We start from the raw sequence: 20,348 nt of genomic DNA, 5'->3' as shown, positions 1-20,348 counted from the left end.
ATTTGTTGTTTTTTGTCTCTCTTCAGCTTTGATCCCAGGGCGTTCCGGTGGGCACTGACTATGATACTGACTGTGGATGAGATCAACCAAAACAAAGAGCTGCTGCCCAATCACACTCTAGGATACAAAATCTTTGACTCCTGTGCCTATCCTCTGACAGGCCAAAGAGCGGCACTCGCAGTTCTTAATGGGGTGACAGAAGAGGGCCATGGTGTATGCGGTGGTGCTTCCCCACTGTTGGCCATCATCGGGGAGTCTGGATCTGCTCAGTCCATAGTTGTATCCAGAATACTTAGGCCATTTAGGATCCCAATGGTAAACATGTGGCAGAAACTCATGCAACACACTGTGATCCATATTGTGCAGCTAATGTGTTTTATGTTTTTACCAGATCAGTTATTTCTCATCATGTGCATGTTTTACTGACAGACAAAAATACCCCACTTTTTTCAGAGTGATTCCAAATGATGACTATCAGGTAATTATTATGCTGGCCAGATAAAACTGTTTATTATGAGAACCATCTAAGGAAATTATCTAATTGATCGAAATCATGTTTTGCAGAATAGGACTGTGTACATTTATGTAGAATAGGACAGCATATTTATATTCGTTTCTTGGTTTTGATAGGTACTGCAATCTATATCTGTGCTTGCTTCATCAGTCTGGAGTCACACTGTTACACGAATGCTACACCTTTTGCACTAACTGAATTATATTTTACCATTAGGTGAAAGCCTTAGCCCAGCTTCTTGTGCACTTTAACTGGACATGGGTTGGTCTGATTCGAGGGGATCACGAGTATGGACGCTTTGCAGTGCAGGGTTTATTGAGAGAGCTCCAGGGCACCAAAGTATGTGTCGCATACACTGAGATGATCCCATTACTCTACAACCAACAAAGGGCTCTAGAAATCATACAGGTTGGTGATAAATACTTTCAATCTTTTAAAAATAGTATTGATGCTTTATGTATATATTTGTGTCATATTATTCTCAGTGGATTAGTGCAACAATATTTACATCTTTCTTATTAAAAGGTGATACGCACTTCACGGGCCAAAGTGGTGGTGGTTTTTTCAGCAGAGGGGGAGATGACGCCCTTCCTGAGGGACTACATGGAGCAGAACATCACTGGGATTCAGTGGGTGGCCAGCGAGGCCTGGGTCACAGCATCTGTCTTCTCAGGGAGCGTCTACTACCCTTACCTGGGAGGCACCATCGGCTTTGGGATCAAAACAGGCTATATCCCAGGACTCGGTGACTTTATACAAAGAGTAACCCCATATGTTTACCCGAGTAATCCACTAATGCAAGAGCTCTGGGAGGCTTTGTACGGCTGTGCTCCTGTCTCTCCCTCTGACTCAGACCTGCCTCTCTGTTCAGGAGATGAGACATTACTGGAGAAGCATGCAGCGTACATGAACACATCAAGTCCTCGAGTGGCATACAATGTGTACAAGGCTGTGTATGCAGTGGCCCATTCTCTGCATAATTTATTCCTCTGTCAACCAGGAGCGGGGCCTTTTGAAAACAACTCCTGTGCTCAGAGCACCAACATTCACCCGTGGCAGGTACAAATGTTCATCTTTTAAAAAAAAGGTGTTGATTGAAGACAAGTGTTGCATCATATAAAAACAGGATCTGATCTGAATTGGATAAGCATATGCTGCATATATATTGCTATGTGTTCTGTCTTCCCCAAATTAAAATGAATAAATACATAAAAAACATCTACAATAAATAAATAAAAAACAAACAAAAAATCACAAACTAAAATTGCTTAAATTGTTCCTAATATTTTTTTCAAGCTTCAGCAGTATCTTCAGGAAGTAGAATTTACTATCAATGGAGAAGAGGTAAACTTTGACCTAAAGGGCGACTCCATACCCTACTATGACATCATCAACTGGCAGAGAGGGGCCAGTGGGAACATCGAGTTTGTTCCAGTTGGCCTCTTTGATGGGACCAAAGCTGCGGGACAGGAACTGGTCATCAAGGAGGACAGGATTGTGTGGGCAGGTCATCAGAGCAAGGCAAGCTGCAGCTCAAACTGTGTTTTTACCTTCTTCAGATGTCAGCTGTTGAAGTTCTGTAGGTCCAGATGGAGGTAAGTCAAGTCGAATCGGGGTCCACCAATCCGGCCATGGGACAATTGGGATAGATCTAATTTTAAGGGATATCAGCATAAAACATTCATTGGTAAAAGCTTGTACTCCTGCAAATTGGTTAAATTTATGTGCACATGTACATGTCTAAAATGATCCTGCCATACAATTACATAAGCTAACACAACATTTTCAACACACACTGACCAAATTAAAGGGGAAAAAACTGAGGTTGGAATTGATGCACAAACAAAATTTTGGGTGTACAAATTGAATTACCAATAGTTCTTGTTATAAACACATTGACTCATTGACACTCAAACAAATGCATAATTGCAACACGTCTAGTGTGAATATTGTCTGACGTAGGTGCCAGTGTCTGTGTGCAGTGACAGCTGTGCTCCAGGCTCCAGGAAAGCTGTCCGTCGTGGGGAACTTGTTTGCTGCTTTGACTGTGTACCATGTGACAGCGGCAAAATTAGCAATGAGACAGGTGGGGGGTGAAATGAGATTTTTTTTTTAATTGTTTAGTTCTTAAATCTTCATTTGAACCAAACGCAAACAACAGCCATATTAATAAAAAAGAGAAAAATTACATAATACTGTAGAGTCCACATACACAAACTGTCTGTTCATTATTGTTTCTCTAGATTCAATAGAATGTAGAGAATGTCCTGAAGACTTTTGGTCCAACTCAGACAGAACAGCCTGTATTCCTAAAGAGGTGGAATTTCTGGCCTATGACACAGTGGGCATAGTGCTGACGGTCATCTCCGTAGTGGGCGCGTGTCTCACCATCGCTGTCCTGGTCATCTTCATCTACCACAGGAACACCCCCATCATCCGAATGAACAACTCTGAACTGAGCTTCTTCATCCTCCTCTCCCTCACTCTTTGTTTCCTCTGTTGTTTGGTTTTCATCGGTGAGCCAACAGCGTGGTCCTGCATGCTGCGCCACACAGTTTTTAGCATTACGTTTTCTTTATGTATCTCGTGTATTCTTGGGAAAACACTTGTGGTGCTCGCTGCCTTTACAGCTACCAGACCAGGCAACAACTTAATGAAATGGTTAGGGCCCAAACAGCAACGAGCCATTATATTTATCTCCACTTTAGTCCAGGTGGTGATCTGTGTAGCCTGGCTCATTGACGCACCTCCTCATCCATTCAGAAACATGGAATATGAAAGATCAAAGATAATACTTGAATGCAGCAATGGGTCCAGTCTGGCATTTTGGTGCGTGCTAGGATATATCGGTCTACAAGCCGGTCTTTGCTTCCTGTTGGCATTCCTTGCAAGAAATTTACCAGGGAATTTTAATGAAGCCAAGGTCATCACATTCAGCATCTTGATCTTCTGTGCAGTGTGGTTAGCCTTCATCCCTGCATACATTAGTTCTCCAGGGAACTATGCCGATGCAGTGGAATCCTTTGCAATCCTAGCGTCAAGTTTTGGCCTATTGTTGTGTTTGTTTGTGCCAAAGTGTTACATTATATTACTGAAACCAGAGAAGAATACTAAACAGCATCTGATTGGGAAAGATAAAAAGTGACAAATCCCCTACTTGATTACTCTGATTTTTAAACCGCTGGCACGTTTTAACTGTGCATGATTTGAACCACAACAGATAGACATGTGTTGTTTTTGATTTGCTGTAAGTTACGCAAAGTGAAATATGTCCTCTACTTTATGTCGCCCACATGTGCTACAAAAGAGTTCAAACATTGTATCCTTGTAACAGTCGCAGGAAAATTAGGAAATCAGGAAATCAATGACACAAGTTGTTCCAGTCATATATTATTTTGCTGTACATTCTATAATGCAAAATGGTCCTTGGGGAATATTTCCTTCTTACCTTCTGCCTTTTTCTAATTAACAATGCATAATTAAACTCAGCCTTACCTGTGAATTACTGCAGCTGTTAAACCCTGTAGACACAACCCAGTCTTCCTCTGCTTTCCTGACACTGGAAAACTCTCAGAGCCTGGCCCATCTAGACTGTTCTGTCCATCACATTCAGCGTGACCTCTTCAAAGTTAACCTCCTGAGGATGTTTTATACTCACAATAAAACACAAAAGATGATTTCATTTGGACTCATTTGCATATTTCATGATATTTCATTGCCATCTTTTTAATTGTGTGATCAATAAATCTTCTACAAGTCAATGCCATGGTTCAAGAATTTACTACTTCAGGCAAGGCAAGGCAAGTTTATTTGTATAGCACAATTCGTACACAAGGTAATTCAAAGTGCTTTACAGAATAAGAAAGACATTAAAATCACACAAATCAAAACATAATCACCCAATCTGCAACTCTCTCACCCACTCGTTTGCACCCTTTAAAACTCTCTCTCGCACTGTTTAAACACTGTCTTGCTCAGTTTAAGAACTTTCCCATTACTTTACAAAAAAAACTTTCCTGTCACTTCTCAAATACTTTCCTGTCACTTTACTATGTCTAATAAAAGTCCTTTTCCGTTTCTTTTGTCCACATAAAATTACCATTAAAGGAGAAGAGTGCAGAGTGAAAACCTAAGTCTGGTTTTGACAGTACCTTTGATTTTTGCTATGTTTTTTAGGTGATAAAAAGCTGCAGATGTTATTGATTTGATGTGGCTGTTAAAGTTCAAGTCTGAGTCCATTATTACCCCTAGATTTCTAGCCTGATTTGAAGGTTTTAGAGAGAGAGACTGGAGGTGACTGCTGACACTTTCTCTATGTTTCTATGGGCCAAAGATGATGACTTCAGTCTTGTCTGAGTTTAGCAGAAGAAAGTTGTTTTGCATCCACACACTGATCTGCTTCAGATTCATTCAATAATTAAACATTGGATTATTTAACTTGTATAGCTACACTTGTAGACTTCTCAACATTTGGATGTTGCCCCAAAACTATATTCTTAGTTTAAGAATATAGCTGCCTACTTAATCTAATTCTTTAAAATCGATCCCTCTACAAGTGACACACTCGCATTGGTGGCAAAATTCTTTAGAATGTTTTATTTAGTAATAATATATAACAGGGATATTCATCAAAGACATAGGGTACTTTTATTGCACATATATTTACATTGTTGCAGTTAATATCTTTGGTGTTTGAATGCACAAACTTATTTTACAAATTTTACACTCATGGCTTTCTTGACATTTCTTTCAGGCTTGAATAAAATTATATAACATTTGGGCATAAATATGCAAAGCAGCAACCCAAAACTTGAAGCTAAAATGGCAAAAATCTCTACTGCCACTGTAAATTTCCCCGGGGAACTAACGTAAGCTGGAATAAAGCAGATCCACACGGCGCAGAAGATGAGCATACTGAAGGAGATTAGTTTAGCCTCATTGAAGGTGTCTGGCAATTTCCGTCCAAGGAATGCCAACAGGAGACAGAGAAAAGCCAAAAGTCCAATATATCCCAAAACTAAGTAGAATCCAGGTGGCCAGGGTTCTCTGCACTCTAAAACAATCTGGAAAAGAGACATAGCATAACAAGCTTCTACTGAAGAACCAGCAAATTATATATAAAGTGTCCAAACTCATGGTCTATTCACACCTACAGTGGACATTTTACTACATCCTCAGACTCAGTTGAACAAAGCATCTCTAGTGGTACAAGTGCTATCAGTGGTAATGGTAGTGCTTTTAGTGGTGACAGTAAAGATAAGATAGTTGTAGCAGTAATACAGTAGGTTAGGAGTGTGGTTTAGATGATGGTTGTTGAAGTAGTAATAGTGCAAATGCTAGTGAAATGTGTAGTCCAAGTTTCTTCCATCTTGAAACTTCTTGATTGAAACTGAGACTGACTACGAGTCCAAGTGAAACAAATTTTGCCTACACATACACATTACAGCTAAAATACTATGCTATCAGTCTCAGTGACTAAACGTACCTTTCCCGTTGTAGCTTGGTAATCTGGATTTCTGAATGGAAAGGGAGGGGCTGCTACAAGCCAGCCAGCACATAGGCAAACCTAAAGAACGAGGAAAGAGAGACAATGTTTTATCAAAAGTGCAAAAAACCAAATGATGATGTTTCTTACCTGTGGAACAGTGGTGCAGAGAATGAGAACTCTCTGCTGGATTGGCCCAAACAGCCTGAGAGCTTTGGAGTGGGGTGTGTTTGTTCGAAAAGCCAATAACACCACAACGGTCTTAACCAGGAGACAGGAGAGGCAGAGGACAAAGCTGACGCCAAACGCTGCCTGTCTGAGACGGCATGTCCACACTGATGGCTGACCAATGAACACCAGAGAACACAGGAAGCACAGTTTGAGTGCCGCAAGAAGCAAGAAACTGATCTCGGAGTTGTTGGCCTTGACAATGGGTGTGGAGCGGAAACAGTGGAAGACAGTGGTGATGACAGCAGTGAGGGACACGCCCAGTATTGTTAAAGTGACCAGGATGATGCCCATAGAGTCAGAGTAAGAGAGGAACTCCTCCACACCAGCGACACATTTGACTTTTTTCAAGTCAGACCAGTAGTACTGAGGGCATTTGATGCATTCAGTTGACTCTAAAAACACAAACCATATAAAAATACAAAACCCAAAATACTTGAAATACAATACAATACTTGAATGGAATTTAAAAGTCAAGATATATTTTACCTGACTGGTTGCTGATCTCTCCATCAGCACAGGGCAAACAGTCAAAGCAACATGGCGGTTGTCCCATACGAGTGGCCTTCCTGGTGCCAGGGGGGCAGGGCGCACTGCACTGGGACGAGGGCACCTGCACAAATACACCAAACAAAACATGTCAAATTAAATGTTCTCTTAACTTTGCATCATATGGAACCTTTGACCTTTAGTTTCACATCTTAAAAGCTCAAAGTGTCTTACCTGTTTCAGTCCTGTGGTCCATGTTATTTTGCTCTGTTCCATCTGCAGCTGTTGTCCCAGAGGAGCTGAACCATCATAACTTCCCACTTTAATGAATCTTTGCAGGGCATACATTTGATTTTTATTTAAATTCCTTGTTTACTTGTCTAACTGCTTTGCTATGTTTACCTTATTTTCTGCTCTCTGTCCTTCTGCCAGTTGATAATGTTATACAGTGGAACAGGCTCGCCATTGGAATCAAAAGATACCCTTTCCCCAAACTGATCGGTGAAGTTCACATCTTTAAGATATTGTAGTAACTATTCATGAAACAAATAAATAAATGTAACTGCCCTTGTGATTTTTGTATTGTTTATTTGATCCATGCTTTGACTTACCTCCGTTGACGTAAACGTTCTGAGCTCACAGGTTTGTTTTTGTGGGTCACATTTTAAGAGTCGGTGCAGTGCGTGGCTGATGGCGTAGGTGGCTTTGTAAACATTGTAGGAGATTCTGACCTGAGAGACATCTGTGTAACCATTAACCACAGTGCCATTAAGATCCTCAAAACCTGAGCACTCCTTCTTTACAAAACCAACACTCTCTTCATGAGTGCCATACTTCAGCTTACAATCAAACAACTCTTCCCAAAACACATTGACTAATTCCATCCCAGGCTGTGAAGAGGGCCGGACACTTTGCAGAAACTCTTTTAGTCTTGGGATGTACACACCAGGAAAGGAGAAGCCCACAGTTCCCTCCAGTAGATTATGGAATTCTGTGGATGTGAGCAGACTGGCTGTTACCCATGCTTCACTGGCCACCCACTGAATACCTGTCACGTTCCTCTGAGACAGCTGTAAACAATAGATCATTCAGTTTATCATTCTTTTGAACCCATCTCAGGAGATTGTGCTGATTTCACTATACTGAACCTATACAAAAGCAGTAGTCGCTGATTTACCTCTGAGAACAGCTCCACAAGTTGACCTTCAGTCGCAAACACCACCACAACTCGGGCTGTGGAGCTCTGTAGTCGGTCTGCCATACTCCTAACCTGAGCTACGGAGGGACCTTTGGGGATAGTGACATGAAACGCCACGCATCCCCCATACTTGCTGAACTCATGTATAAATGCCTGAATGCCATAATGGCTGTAGTCGTCCTACAAAAACACACACACATGATTATTTAGTTCATAGCAGACAAAAATGGTAAAGGAGATGTCTTACAGTGGTTCCAATGGTGCCAACCCAGTTCCAGCCCAAGAAAGTGACCAGCTGTACGAGACCTCTAACTTGGAAAAGGTCACTGGGCACTGTGCGTAGAAATGATGGGTACATTTTTTTGTTGGTAAGACATGTGCATGTGGCAAAGTAACTCACCTATATGATTCAAACAGACAGGTATCAGTTACATTCTGCAAAAAAGGTGGGAAAAATAATCTTATCAAGGCACTTTTGAGAAATATCTTGCAAACATATTACATTTATTGTCAAAAAATGAAGAGTATGGCTGGTGTACGATAATATAAATGTTGAAGCCAAAAAGATGTGATGTTTTATGTTTTTGTACACATGTAATGAGCCTTTGTGCTTTTACCAGAGGGATGTTAAAGGGGCCCACAGTCTGTGCCACAGCTCTGGTGGGAGAAGAGGAGGCCAGTCCAATCACTGCAGATACAGGTGAACCAGCCAAACAGCCAGACCTAGAGCTTTGATCCACTACGCTGGCACCAAAAAGATGTTGGTTGACTTTTTCAATTTGAATTGTTTCTCCATCAGTTTGTGACACTAAAGAGAGAACTGACTGCAGGCTGGTGTGGACTTGGTCACAGCTGTCCAAAAGTCGATAACCCAGTTTAACCCCGGGAAGCAAACTCAAGTCTCTGTTAATTTCCTCCACGGCAAAGACCATGGTCATCATCCAACGGAAGGCCCTGAAATCAAAGCTGAATAATGCATATTGTCTGTTCAAAAATGAGTTGCAACTTGACTGCAGTAGCGTATGATTTAGCTGATGCAATGTTAAAGAACGCACAATGTTACATAAACTAAAAAAACAACTGTGCACAGAACATTTTGCCAAGCATTTACATATCTTACATATAACTATTTATCAAAGGTGTTATGAATTATGAAACAACTCATTACACCACGATCTCAATTTTCTCGTATTGATGGTTGTGATAAAATTATCTACTAGAAACATATATAATAATACACATATTTTAAATACTTAGAGAGTTTCACAAGGTATTAGTATATAAGAACATACAATTAACTCGTGTAACTTTTGATGTAATAAGCAACCAAGCCTATACCTAAAAAAAAAATGATTTAAAGTCCACACACCCACTGCAAGCTCTGATTTGTGGTTTGCTGCGATAGCTGTTTTCTCGCTCTGGAGCCAAATAATGCAGAGGGAACAGTCCTCCGATTATGACATGTCCCTCTGACTGTAGCGTTAAAAGCTCACTGTCAAAAACTGCCTCACAGGATTTGTTAGCAGAGTCAAGGTTATAAATGCCAGACAATAGGATCTGCATAAACAATGAAAACTGGAGTAAAAAAGTAAAAGGTAAAAATAGTGTACTGCGCACTGCTGCCGCCATAAGACCTCTGTGACTGTGTGTCTGAAAGTAATCTTTAGTACTGTTTATGTCATTCATCACCACTCCTCGTAGCGAAATCAACCAATCAACATCAAGTACATTCTTAGTATGCGAGGATATAATTAATATTAACAAGTGTGTACAGTAAACTTTTGAATTCGAACATGCATTTACCATAAAGAAATACATGCTGTCAAATTTTAATAGCGTAAAACTTATTCCGAGTGTTTAGGTTTTGAGGCAAATGACTCCAAACATGAAATACACAAATACGCCAAACTGTTTCTGTCTTTAAAACTTTATTGTAGAATTTACTGACACATTATTTACATTTTGTGCATATTGGTAACTATTTGCTCATTAAATGTTTCTTTGTGTTCTTCTCTGGCCTGAATAATATAATATAACATCTAGGGAGAAAAAGACAAAAAAGCAATCCAAAACTTGAAGCCAGAATAGCAAATATCTCCACGGCGACAGTGAACTTTCCTGGAGAGCTGACGTAAGCTGGGATAAAAGTGATCCAGACTGCACAGAAGATCAACATGCTGAAGGTGATGAACTTGGCTTCATTAAAGTTATCAGGAAGTTTACGAGCCAAAAAGGCCAACACAAAACACAACAAAGCTAACAGGCCTATGTATCCAAGAACTGCCCAGAAACCAATAGGAGAACCTAATGCACATTCTAATATGATCCTGTCTTTGAATGTGGTTAAGTTCTTTATGGGAAAAGGTGGATTAACAATTAACCAAATTATACAAATCAAAACTTGTATCAGTGTGAATGCAGCAACTGTCATTCGTTGCTGAAAAGGACCGAACCATTTCATGACATTACTTCCTGGAAGTGTGGCTCTGAAGGCCATCAGCACCACTATAGTCTTCCCCAGAACACAAGAGATACAGAGGACAAAGGTGATGCCGAACGCAGTGTGGCGCAGCATGCAGGACCACTCAGACGGAGCCCCAATAAATGTAAGTGAGCATAAAAAGCATAGAGTCAGTGAGAGAAGCAGCCAAAAGCTTAATTCTGAGTTATTAGCTTTGACTATTGGGGTGTTCCTATGTTGGAAGAACACCGCTGTTGTGAGAATAGCTATGAAAGCCCCGCTCACTGAGAACACGACCAAGATGATTCCCAGGTTTTCACTAAAAGACAAGAACTCCACTGGTTTGGGTAAACAGGAATCTCTTTCGGGATTTGGCCAGAGCTCCTCAGGACAGTAGTAACAATTAGGTGAATCTAAAGCAGAAAGACTGGTTTATGATATCCACAATTGTTTATTTAAAATGATTTCAAGTAGTGTTGTCACCTGTAGTGTTGCTTATTTCACCTTCAGTACATGCAACGCAGTCATAGCAACATATTGGTTTGCCTTTTCGTTGAACTTTACGGGTTCCTGGGATACAACTCTCACTGCAAACTGACATTGGTACCTGCAGGAAAAGTATCTACATAATTGTCTACGGAACAATTTATGGTATTTCAAGTTCAATATGCATTCTTTTAGCAGTATTTTGTCAGTCCTGTCCCATCACAATCGTTGAAATAAAATAATGTCGGCCATTTTTGCTTTTCAATCATATTCACAAGTATGTTCGCTCCACTTTGTACAACTAACTTAAAAAAATCTAATAAATACATAAAGTAATGAGTATGGCTAGCCTTGTTTTTGTAAAGTATTTCACATTTTTACAATTGCCTCTCAAGCTCTTTTATTTTGCATTTGTATAACTTGCCTGTGTGCTCCCTCGCATCCATTGCAGGACCTTCTGTATCCTGAACTCCTGCCCTTTTGCTTGAGAGGCATCAAAGTGCCCAACCGTCTCCAGCTGAAACGTGCCTTGGATAGTTCTTTGCCAGTTCACCAGCTCATACATAGCCACTGGATCCCCATTAGCATCAAACGACACACTGTACCCATTCTGAGAGAAATTGACTTTCTTTAGCTGAGCAAGAACCTGGAAGAAAACCCAGAAAATGTGCTTGACTAAAATAATACAGGCTCATTAAAAGATAAAGACATGGAGTTTTAAGGTGACTGACCTGTGCCGATTGCAGTGGAATGAATTTGTCGCACTGATTGGTGGTATTCTGGCACAGTGCATTGTGAATGGCATGTGCTATAGCATACACAGCCTTGTAGACCATGTTAGTAATGCGCAGCTGGGACGTGTCTAAGTATGGGCTCTCAAGATTCATTAGATCTTCACTCCCATCACACAATGTATCATCTGGACCCGCATCTAAAATACAACCCATTATACTACAACTGCATGGTATCAAATGTCAGATTTAGGCTACCACGCTGCTATTTTTCTTAAAGTACTCCGGGGAACTAGAATGTGCACTAGACTTGTTAACAGTTTCAGGTATGTAATTGTGTTTTTGTTCTCTGACAGCTTCATTCCCAGTGCTTTTAACTATTTGATTTGCTATATTTTATCTTAATCCACAATTTCTATTTCGGAAATGTTTTTACAGCCCTTTCAAATCATCCCTTCGTCTTACTAAAACGACTTCAAGGACTCAACTTGATGCTTGATTTTAATCATATTTTAACCTGAAAACAAACAATAAACTAAATCTGTGACGTACTGGTACAATTGTGCTTAACATTATATTGAACTTGGCCTTGAATTGTTTTATATAATTGTCTCAACACCTCAACTTGTTTTAGGGGATAACATAAACTATAGATTATTTGTGTTGTGGTTGATAATACAGATCGGTTTATGTTTAAGTCTCAGTATGAACAATGACACATGTATTGAACTTCTTTACACTACCACATGCTGTTCTCACTTGTGGGCATCCTGCATTTGAACGCCTCCTCCCAGAACTTGCTCAGCAGCGCAGAGGCACTCACTGTGGAGAAGGGCAGCTCTAATAAGAACTCCTTCAGACCAGGGATCACAGACTGTTGGATGCCCAGCCCCAGAGCCCCCACACAGGAGCTGAAGCGTAGCAGGTCGGGGTCTGTCACCCACGCCTCACTGCCCACCCACTGCCGGTACGGAACAGGCTCCTGGCACAGCTGCTCCAACAGAATACGCATGTCTCCAGAGGCTGCAAACGCTACAACTACTGTGGCTGTGGACCTAGGATTAGACAATACAACAATAGGATTATTATTAGATTTTATACTGTATATCCAATCTATATATCAAATTCAGTCCATGAGTTTCAGAATGATGAGAAATCAGGATCGTTGCCATTGCAAATACCAATTTAAAACTAATATTCTATGTAATGTACTGAATGGGAAAGAGTCCTCAAAATGTTGCTTATAACTGGAAGCTGAAATCTATGAGTAGTATAGAGTTGAAGGTCCTATATTACACCAAATGGAGTCATGTGAGCTTTAAGACATGTTAGAATTCTGTTACCTCCTCAAGCACATACCCAGAGTTTTTGTATTTTTTTGTATTCTTAGATTTTGTATTTTAGTTTTTTGTATTCTTCAGTATTTGTTTCATTCACCCATGTTTGTGTAATTCTGCATTATACTCTGTTCCACCTTATGATGTCATGAACCGGTAGTTTTCAAGTTAACACCCTACCTTTTACCTATTGTTTAGTAGAGACTGGCGATTCCAGGGCTGAAATTATCCAAATGATTCGAGTGAAGGTGTATGGAGTTTAAAAACACAGTGGAGCACTTCCTGTATTGCCACATGACATCATAAGGTGGAACAGAGTGTTTGCTGTTTAAGAGAAGAACACACCCTAAAATATGCAGGGTTTGTGTGTTAAACTTGTGTGAATGAAACAAAACACAACTCCAGGTCTGTTTGTGACAAGGAAACAACATTATAACATAGATCAGGAAACAGTGTCATATGGGCCCTTTAACTGAAATGTCGTAGGGAATGTGGGGGATTTCCTGACACGAGGGGAATTCAATGATTGTTATTTTGGGAATGGCTGCTTTACTTAATAAATGTGTTAGGTTATTTCCACCAGCATTTAAATAGTGAATAAACATATGACTGAATTATATAATATCCTAGCTTATTAAAAGGTCAAAATAAGTTTAATATAGGATTGTTTGTGAATTTATTTACCTGCGTATGACTTGTGCCACTCTCTGGATCCTGCTGTGTGAGTATGTTCTATAGAATGCCTCAGAGTATTCCACACAGATGCCCTCCCGACGTGCTGCTGACAGGAAAGATGCCATGCCATTATTCCCATAATCCGAATCTGAATAGACAGTGCCAATCCAAGTCCATCCAAACTGCTTGACCAGTCTGACCAAAGCATCAGCCTGAAACTTGTCACTGGGAATTGTTCGGAAGAAGCTGGGATACTGCTCTTTGTCAGACAGGCAGGCGCACGTGGCAAAGTGGCTCACCTGGAAAAGGGAATCATGTTTAATAAATCCGTATGTTTTTGAGTTGAGCTAAAACATTTTATTTTTGTACAAAATCAAATATGACAATGTCATGTGTAGAAATGATAAATAAAATGTCAAAAACATATTTTTTTGCAACTTATGGCACAATAAAACAGCACGCTTAATAAATCTGTAAACCGTTACACTTTTCTGTTTTTATTTTAAATTGAAAATCTAATGAATGAAGGCTATACATGATTACTGTATGATGACTTTTGGTCAAGGTTAAGTGTATTTATATGCACATGATAAAGTAAAATGAAAAATAGAACAGAAATAGACAATTTAATGCTAAAAATACAAATGCAAACATAGATAGAAATGTCAGCTTAAAATAATTATGTACAGGAGATACTATAAACACATGCTTGGGGTATGTTGAATGACCCTGCGACTCGGGACATGCTGATAGACGGTGTGGAACCAGATTCCCCCACAATGCCCATCACCATTCCAGACTGAGAGCAGCGCTGGTCCGGGTAGTACTCTGGGGCAAGTCCATTGACGAGCTGGAAAGCCGCCTGCACAGCTACAGGGACAGATGCACAGGAGTCGTGGATCTGGTAACCAACAGTAACTCCAGGCAACAGGGCAGAACTGTTGTTAATCTCCTCGATAGCAAAGACCATGGCTCGGGCGAAACGCAGCTCACGGGAGTCAACACTGTGCACATACACAGAATGGTTTGGGGGAGGTGTAGTCAGATGAATAATAACAATTTGGCAAAAGTTTTTCAAAGTTTGTCAAATAATGTATTGCAGTTATATCACCATATTATTTTTCACATTTCTTCACAATCATTTTTAATTGCATTCAGTGTCTCGTGTGAGCCACTGCCAATTAATACTTTTTTCATTGAATTCCTGTTGTTATCAATGTCAATATCAAATACAGTATTTTGTGAGACATCCTTTTGTAACATAACAAAAAACTCAACATTTTCAAAATCTGTAAACAGACAATCAACATCATGCATAATGCACCTTCAGCATGTATATGTGTACTTAAACATTTAAATTGACATTCTCCATCCATCTTGCACATAACCTAACCAATTAGAAACAGTGGACGGTAAAGTCACCTTCCTGTGCACCGCACTGGTTCAGGCTTGCTTGTATAGTTGTGAATGAAAGTGTGCATGTAGTAGTGAATAGAAAAAACTCCTCCAATGATGTAGTCCCCCTCCAAGGAGAATGCTGGGGCCCGTGCCGAGCCCTTGGCCTTGCATACGACAGGTGCTTCTTGGTCTGTGGTGGTAACATTTAGAGAGAGAGGAGAAGGCACATCGAAAAGAAACAGAGTCAGACTCAGGACAATAGCGCTAATGCTCATATTGGCAGAAAAAGCTGCATATGGGAATAGCTGTGTTTATATAGGGTTTATGAAAACACCCCCCTCTGCTGACATCACCCCACAGTGTGTCACTAACTCATTATTATAACAATTTTCAATACTTTTTATGTGCTGTTTTTGGGGAATTGTCTTTTACATTTAATGAAGATGTGACACTTTCCTTGGTTTTGAAATAAATAATATTACCACAAACATGTGCCATTATAAAATAATAAAATAATATGCAGTAATACTATGTTCTCTTGCACAGACACCAAGACAAAACCTAGTTTTAGTCCATAAGAGTGGCTTGAGAGCCTGGATAGTTTTGGTGCACTGTGTGTGTGTGTGGTAAATACATGCACATATACATTACTCTTGTTTAATTATGGTCTCATAAAAGTGTAATAATTAATTAATTCATATTTAATTAAAATGTTGTTACTGTAGAATGATACTGTGTTATCCCTAATGTGCATTGTGTTACAATGTGCTTATTTTGTAATTATGTGTTCATTATGGTGTAATTAAGCATTAACTATAGTGTATTTATAGTTTAATTACGAATGAACAACAGTGTGGTAAATTAATGTGCAATTACAGTAAAGACAAATGTTATTGTTTAATTACTGTGTAACAATGCCATGCCTTTGCAAGGCCACTTTATGAAACATGTTGTTTAATTATTGTGTTTTAAAGCAGAACTAAGTGACATTTTTAACTCTAATTTAATGTCTTAATATAGTGTTCACCCACTTTGTGAAAAAAAATGTGGGCACTCAGCTGAGTGGTGGAGGAGTGTTTATAACAATACATTCTCACAAGTGACTTGCAGTGGGAGCGCTACTAAAGTTAATTAGTTCTGGTTTAAAGCTACCATGCATAATTTTATTTTATTTTACCAGCAGAAGGCAGGCAGTAGAAAGCTTTTCTTACCTGACCTTTGTTCAGGTTCACCTGTGGTCTCTGGTCTTCTACTGTTAGGCCAAAGCTGGCACAGTATCAGACTGCAGTAACGTAGATAACATCTAGTGTCACTATGGGGGAATACAACAGGGTCTACCAGTCTGACTACAGACGGTAGCGTTAAGGTATTATTAAAACATTGAGGTAATTACTGTTACTACCAGTTACAGTTATATTGCAGTGTACATACACTGTGCATGTTCACAGTTTCATGATTAATTTGCTAGTTGAAATGTAATCTTTGGTTAGTTCTTTGAGATCATGTATTACCTGTACTGATACAATACACAGTCAAAATGAATAGCTCTCTGGATTCCAGTATGCGCATGTCCTGCCCACAAACTGACAAAGACATCCAGATGGAGATGACATAATGGAGAATATAAATACCAAAGTAGATGATGCTTAAAGGCATTAAGACCCCTTGTATCAGGAGTAATGTGGGCACATTATTTGTACATTAAACTGAGTGTTATGTTGTTCTGCTTCTGTGTTACTTCTCACTGTTCTCCACCGTGTGAGTTAAGGAGGCAGTTTCACCTCAATGGTGTGCACAAGTCTGGTGATGTGATTCTAGGTGGACTGTTTGAGGTCCACTACACTTCAGTCTTTCCTGAGCTAACATTTACCTCTGAGCCACAACACCTCAAGTGCCAAGGGTAAGTTTAAATGTTCTTGTACTGTTTTTAAATGTCATAAAGTTCTAATCGTTTTAATGAAGGATAAGGCTGTTTTAGACATTGGTCATTATACATTTTGGGTGTATACAAAGCAATCACTAACTTTATTGTTGTTGTTGTTTTTAAGCTTTGACCCTCCAGGATTCAGACATGCAATGACTATGGCTTTTGCAGTCGAAGAAATCAACCAAAATTCAGATTTTCTTCCCAACGTAACTCTTGGCTACAGTCTGTATGATAACTGCGCCACACTTGTTACAGGATTTAGTGCGGCTCTGTCAATGGCCAGTGGGCAGGAGGACAAGTTTCTGCTCAGAGATGATTGTACTGGGACAAAATCTGTACTAGGCATTGTGGGTGATTCCTTCTCTACATTTACTATCGCTACGTCAGATGTCATAGGATTATTCAGATTGCCTCTGGTGAGTATTGAGCGGGTATTTGTATTGATCTGGTAATTACCTCAGTTACAATTCATATTTGATGTCTGCAGGTCAGCTATTTTGCCACCTGTTCCTGTTTAAGCAATCGTCAAAAGTTTCCATCATTTTTTAGAACAATCCCCAGTGATGCATTTCAGGTTAGTAAATGTAGTAACAGAGACTACGTTGACATTTTGGCCACATTTTCCTATTAACGTTCTCAATGAGGCCTGTTTTCTTAAGGTTCAAGCGATGATTCAGATTCTAAAGCGTTTTGGATGGCGTTGGGCAGGACTCCTGGTCAGTGATGATGACTACGGTCTTCATGTGGCCAGATCATTTCCGTCAGACTTGGCTCAGGCTTATGGAGGGTGTTTAGCGTACACAGAAGTCTTACCATGGGGCGAAGACCAAGCAGAGTTGAGTCGGATTGTAAATGTTATGAAGAAATCCACTGCACGTGTGGTTATTGTGTTTGCACATCAGATTCACATGATCCAACTCATGAAAGAGGTTTGTTAATGAATATCTTAAACTATATTGATTTTGATTACAATGTTTACATATATTTACACCTACATACATTTAAAATACATTGTCATACTATAATAATCTAAACAATGTAACATCATTTATTGTAGAAGGTAAAACTGTTGTAACATTCTGGCCTCACTGTTCCCTGTATTATATAGTATGAGTCCTATATACATTTTTCAGTGCAATAAATGTTATCTGTTCAGGTGGTGGTACAGAATGTGACAGGTCTGCAGTGGATCGCCAGTGAAGCCTGGACGACAGCGACTGTGTTACAAACGCCACAACTTATGCCATATTTGGGGGGGGCACTGGGTATTGCTATTCGCAGAGGTGAAATACCAGGATTAAAAGATTTTTTATCAAAACTACAGCTGAATTTTTTTGATGATCGCACTGGAAATGACATGGTATGCGTGTTCACCTTGATTACACTGAATATATTTATATATATTTTTATTTTTCAGTTCTTAGATAAGATGATGTCTTTCGCAGATGATCGAGTTTTGGGAGCACACATTTGAGTGTAGGTTTGCTCCAGCTCCTGCAGAGTGGTTAAAAGCTGGAGGAGCTTTGTGCACTGGACATGAAGATCTGCAGAACATAGATACGGAGTTCCTGGATGTGTCCAACCTCAGACCAGAGTATAATGTGTATAAGGCTGTGTATGCTTTGGCTCATGCTCTGGGCCAACTGCTGCGCTGTGAACCAGGGAGAGGGCCTTTCTCTGGGAACAGCTGTGCCACTCTGCACACACTGGAGCCATGGCAGGTAGATTTGAATACAGAAAAATATGTTTAAATTGATCAAACTAGTTAATTTGTGTTTGTGTGTGTGTTGTTCAGCTCATGTATTACTTGGAAAACATTAATTTCACCACATCTTTTGGAGATGAAGTGTCTTTTGATGAGAATGGAGACGCTTTACCAGCATATGATGTTATGAACTGGATGGTGCTCCCAGATGGAGAAATCGCTGTTCAAAATGTTGGTGTGGTTAAAAAGTCAGCTTTCAAGGGAGAAGCAATGACACTTGATGAGGACAAAATCTTCTGGAACTTTCAGTTCAAAGGGGTAATTGGAAAACCAGTGATCAAATGTTTAATTCAACACACTTACACACATTTTTCAGAAACATTTACAGAATCATTGTTGTCACAGGCACCAGTGTCTGTGTGCAGTGTGAGCTGTCCTCCAGGCACTCGCATGGCTCAGAAGAAAGGAGAACCTGTCTGCTGTTTTGACTGCATCCCGTGCTCTGATGGGAAAATAAGCAATACCACAGGTGTGACATGTGTGTTTTTATTTTTCATTGTCAACATTTTTATTTGATTTTTTTCCTGCTGTAGTGGGTAAGAGTGTCATCTTATACCGAAGAAGAAAACATTATTGTACACTTAGAATTTTAGAAAATTTAGAAACAAGAAATCAGTTTAGATAAGAAATCTACAAAATGTACCAAAATAACACATCTGTTATGATGGGTGAGCTAGTGGTCTGTAACTTATACCAAGCTAGAAGCAAAATATAAATAATAATAGTATGTATCTCCCCAGATTCTATGGACTGCGGCGTATGTCCAGAGGACTTCTGGTCCAGTCCTGCTCGTGACCAGTGTGTTCCTAAGAAAACAGAGTTCCTGTCCTACCATGAGCCTCTGGGGATCTGCCTGACCACAGCCTCACTGCTGGGAGCATTTATTTGTGCCGTTGTGTTTGGCATCTTCACATATCACCGCAGCACACCACTGGTCAGAGCTAATAATTCAGAAATGAGCTTCCTGCTCCTGGTGTCTCTCAAACTGTGTTTCCTGTGTTCACTGCTGTTCATTGGACGTCCCAGACTGTGGACATGTCAGCTGCGACATGCAGCATTTGGGATCAGCTTTGTGCTGTGTGTCTCTTGTATTCTGGTGAAAACCATGGTGGTGCTGGCTGTGTTCAAGGCCTCAAAACCAGGAGGTGGTGCCACCTTGAAGTGGTTCGGTGCATTACAGCAGAGAGGGACAGTTTTTGCTCTTACATCTGTCCAAGCAGTCATCTGCGTTGCATGGCTTGTATCAGCCTCACCAACACCTCATAAAAACATCAAATATCATAATGACAAAATAGTTTATGAATGTGTAGTTGGCTCAACTATGGGTTTTGCTGTTCTTCTAGGCTACATTGGTTTACTGGCTTTGTTGAGTTTTATGTTAGCATTTCTAGCCAGAAATCTCCCTGATAATTTCAATGAGGCCAAACTCATCACGTTCAGTATGTTGATGTTCTGTGCTGTGTGGGTGGCCTTTGTCCCTGCTTATGTCAACTCTCCAGGTAAATATGCAGATGCCGTGGAGGTATTTGCCATCCTGGCCTCTAGTTTTGGCCTTTTGGTGGCGTTGTTTGGACCAAAATGTTACATAATTTTACTGAGACCAGAGAGGAACACAAAGAAGGCAATCATGGGTCATGGAATCAATACATGATCA

The 20,348-nt window shown here is 40.0% G+C and overlaps 3 protein-coding genes across 3 annotated transcripts; 1 reads left to right on the top strand and 2 right to left on the bottom strand.

Annotated features, from left to right (window-relative positions):
- Positions 1 to 60: 60 nt before the first annotated feature.
- LOC117380583 (uncharacterized) lies at positions 61 to 20,345 on the top strand. Its single transcript, XM_033977409.1, has 21 exons — positions 61 to 315; positions 392 to 478; positions 731 to 922; positions 1,040 to 1,573; positions 1,811 to 2,035; positions 2,477 to 2,600; positions 2,758 to 3,655; positions 8,535 to 8,614; positions 10,360 to 10,520; positions 11,313 to 11,462; positions 12,387 to 12,559; positions 14,403 to 14,518; positions 16,677 to 16,902; positions 17,051 to 17,345; positions 17,417 to 17,503; positions 17,589 to 17,858; positions 18,086 to 18,295; positions 18,384 to 18,650; positions 18,725 to 18,952; positions 19,040 to 19,163; positions 19,435 to 20,345. The coding sequence occupies exons 1-21, from the start codon at positions 61 to 63 to the stop codon at positions 20,343 to 20,345; spliced, it is 5,613 nt and encodes a 1,870-aa protein (XP_033833300.1).
- LOC117380208 (extracellular calcium-sensing receptor) lies at positions 5,221 to 9,387 on the bottom strand. The gene is made up of 11 exons (XM_033976968.1): positions 9,284 to 9,387; positions 8,532 to 8,880; positions 8,162 to 8,314; positions 7,894 to 8,094; positions 7,328 to 7,786; positions 7,119 to 7,249; positions 6,951 to 7,047; positions 6,717 to 6,840; positions 6,150 to 6,622; positions 6,000 to 6,080; positions 5,221 to 5,577 (listed from the first exon to the last, which is right to left on the bottom strand). Exons 2-11 carry the CDS (start codon positions 8,853 to 8,855, stop codon positions 5,221 to 5,223), a joined length of 2,400 nt encoding a protein of 799 aa, XP_033832859.1. The 5' UTR covers positions 8,856 to 8,880; positions 9,284 to 9,387.
- Positions 9,893 to 15,178, bottom strand: LOC117380207 (extracellular calcium-sensing receptor-like). Its single transcript, XM_033976967.2, has 8 exons — positions 15,027 to 15,178; positions 14,314 to 14,608; positions 13,614 to 13,903; positions 12,352 to 12,647; positions 11,593 to 11,792; positions 11,286 to 11,507; positions 10,859 to 10,982; positions 9,893 to 10,788 (listed from the first exon to the last, which is right to left on the bottom strand). The coding sequence occupies exons 1-8, from the start codon at positions 15,083 to 15,085 to the stop codon at positions 9,893 to 9,895; spliced, it is 2,382 nt and encodes a 793-aa protein (XP_033832858.1). The 5' UTR covers positions 15,086 to 15,178.
- Positions 20,346 to 20,348: the final 3 nt, after the last annotated feature.

The sequence above is a fragment of the Periophthalmus magnuspinnatus genome, chromosome 13, assembly GCF_009829125.3.
Source record: "Periophthalmus magnuspinnatus isolate fPerMag1 chromosome 13, fPerMag1.2.pri, whole genome shotgun sequence".
Taxonomy (NCBI): domain Eukaryota; kingdom Metazoa; phylum Chordata; class Actinopteri; order Gobiiformes; family Gobiidae; genus Periophthalmus; species Periophthalmus magnuspinnatus.
The sequence above is the reverse complement of the archived record's forward strand: the minus strand, read 5'-3'. Positions and strand labels throughout refer to the sequence as shown.

Bases quoted from the DNA above. Each gene is read 5' to 3' on its own strand.
- LOC117380208 (XM_033976968.1), bottom strand. From the start codon at position 8,855: ATGATGACCATGGTCTTTGCCGTGGAGGAAATTAACAGAGACTTGAGT. The intron at 8,095-8,161 runs GTAAGACATCTC...GTGTTTTTGTAG, and splicing joins TTGGCACCATTGGAACCACT to GACGACTACAGCCATTATGG. The intron at 7,250-7,327 runs GTAAGTCAAAGC...TTTCATGAATAG, and splicing joins GAACGTTTACGTCAACGGAG to TTACTACAATATCTTAAAGA.
- LOC117380583 (XM_033977409.1), top strand. From the start codon at position 61: ATGATACTGACTGTGGATGAGATCAACCAAAACAAAGAGCTGCTGCCC. The intron at 2,036-2,476 runs GCAAGCTGCAGC...TGTCTGACGTAG, and splicing joins GGGCAGGTCATCAGAGCAAG to GTGCCAGTGTCTGTGTGCAG. The intron at 17,859-18,085 runs GTTTGTTAATGA...TTATCTGTTCAG, and splicing joins TGATCCAACTCATGAAAGAG to GTGGTGGTACAGAATGTGAC.
- LOC117380207 (XM_033976967.2), bottom strand. From the start codon at position 15,085: ATGCACACTTTCATTCACAACTATACAAGCAAGCCTGAACCAGTGCGG. The intron at 11,508-11,592 runs GTCAGTCACCTT...GTTTTCTTCCAG, and splicing joins TTCCACTGCAATCGGCACAG to GTTCTTGCTCAGCTAAAGAA. The intron at 10,983-11,285 runs GCAAGTTATACA...CTTTTCCTGCAG, and splicing joins GGATGCGAGGGAGCACACAG to GTACCAATGTCAGTTTGCAG.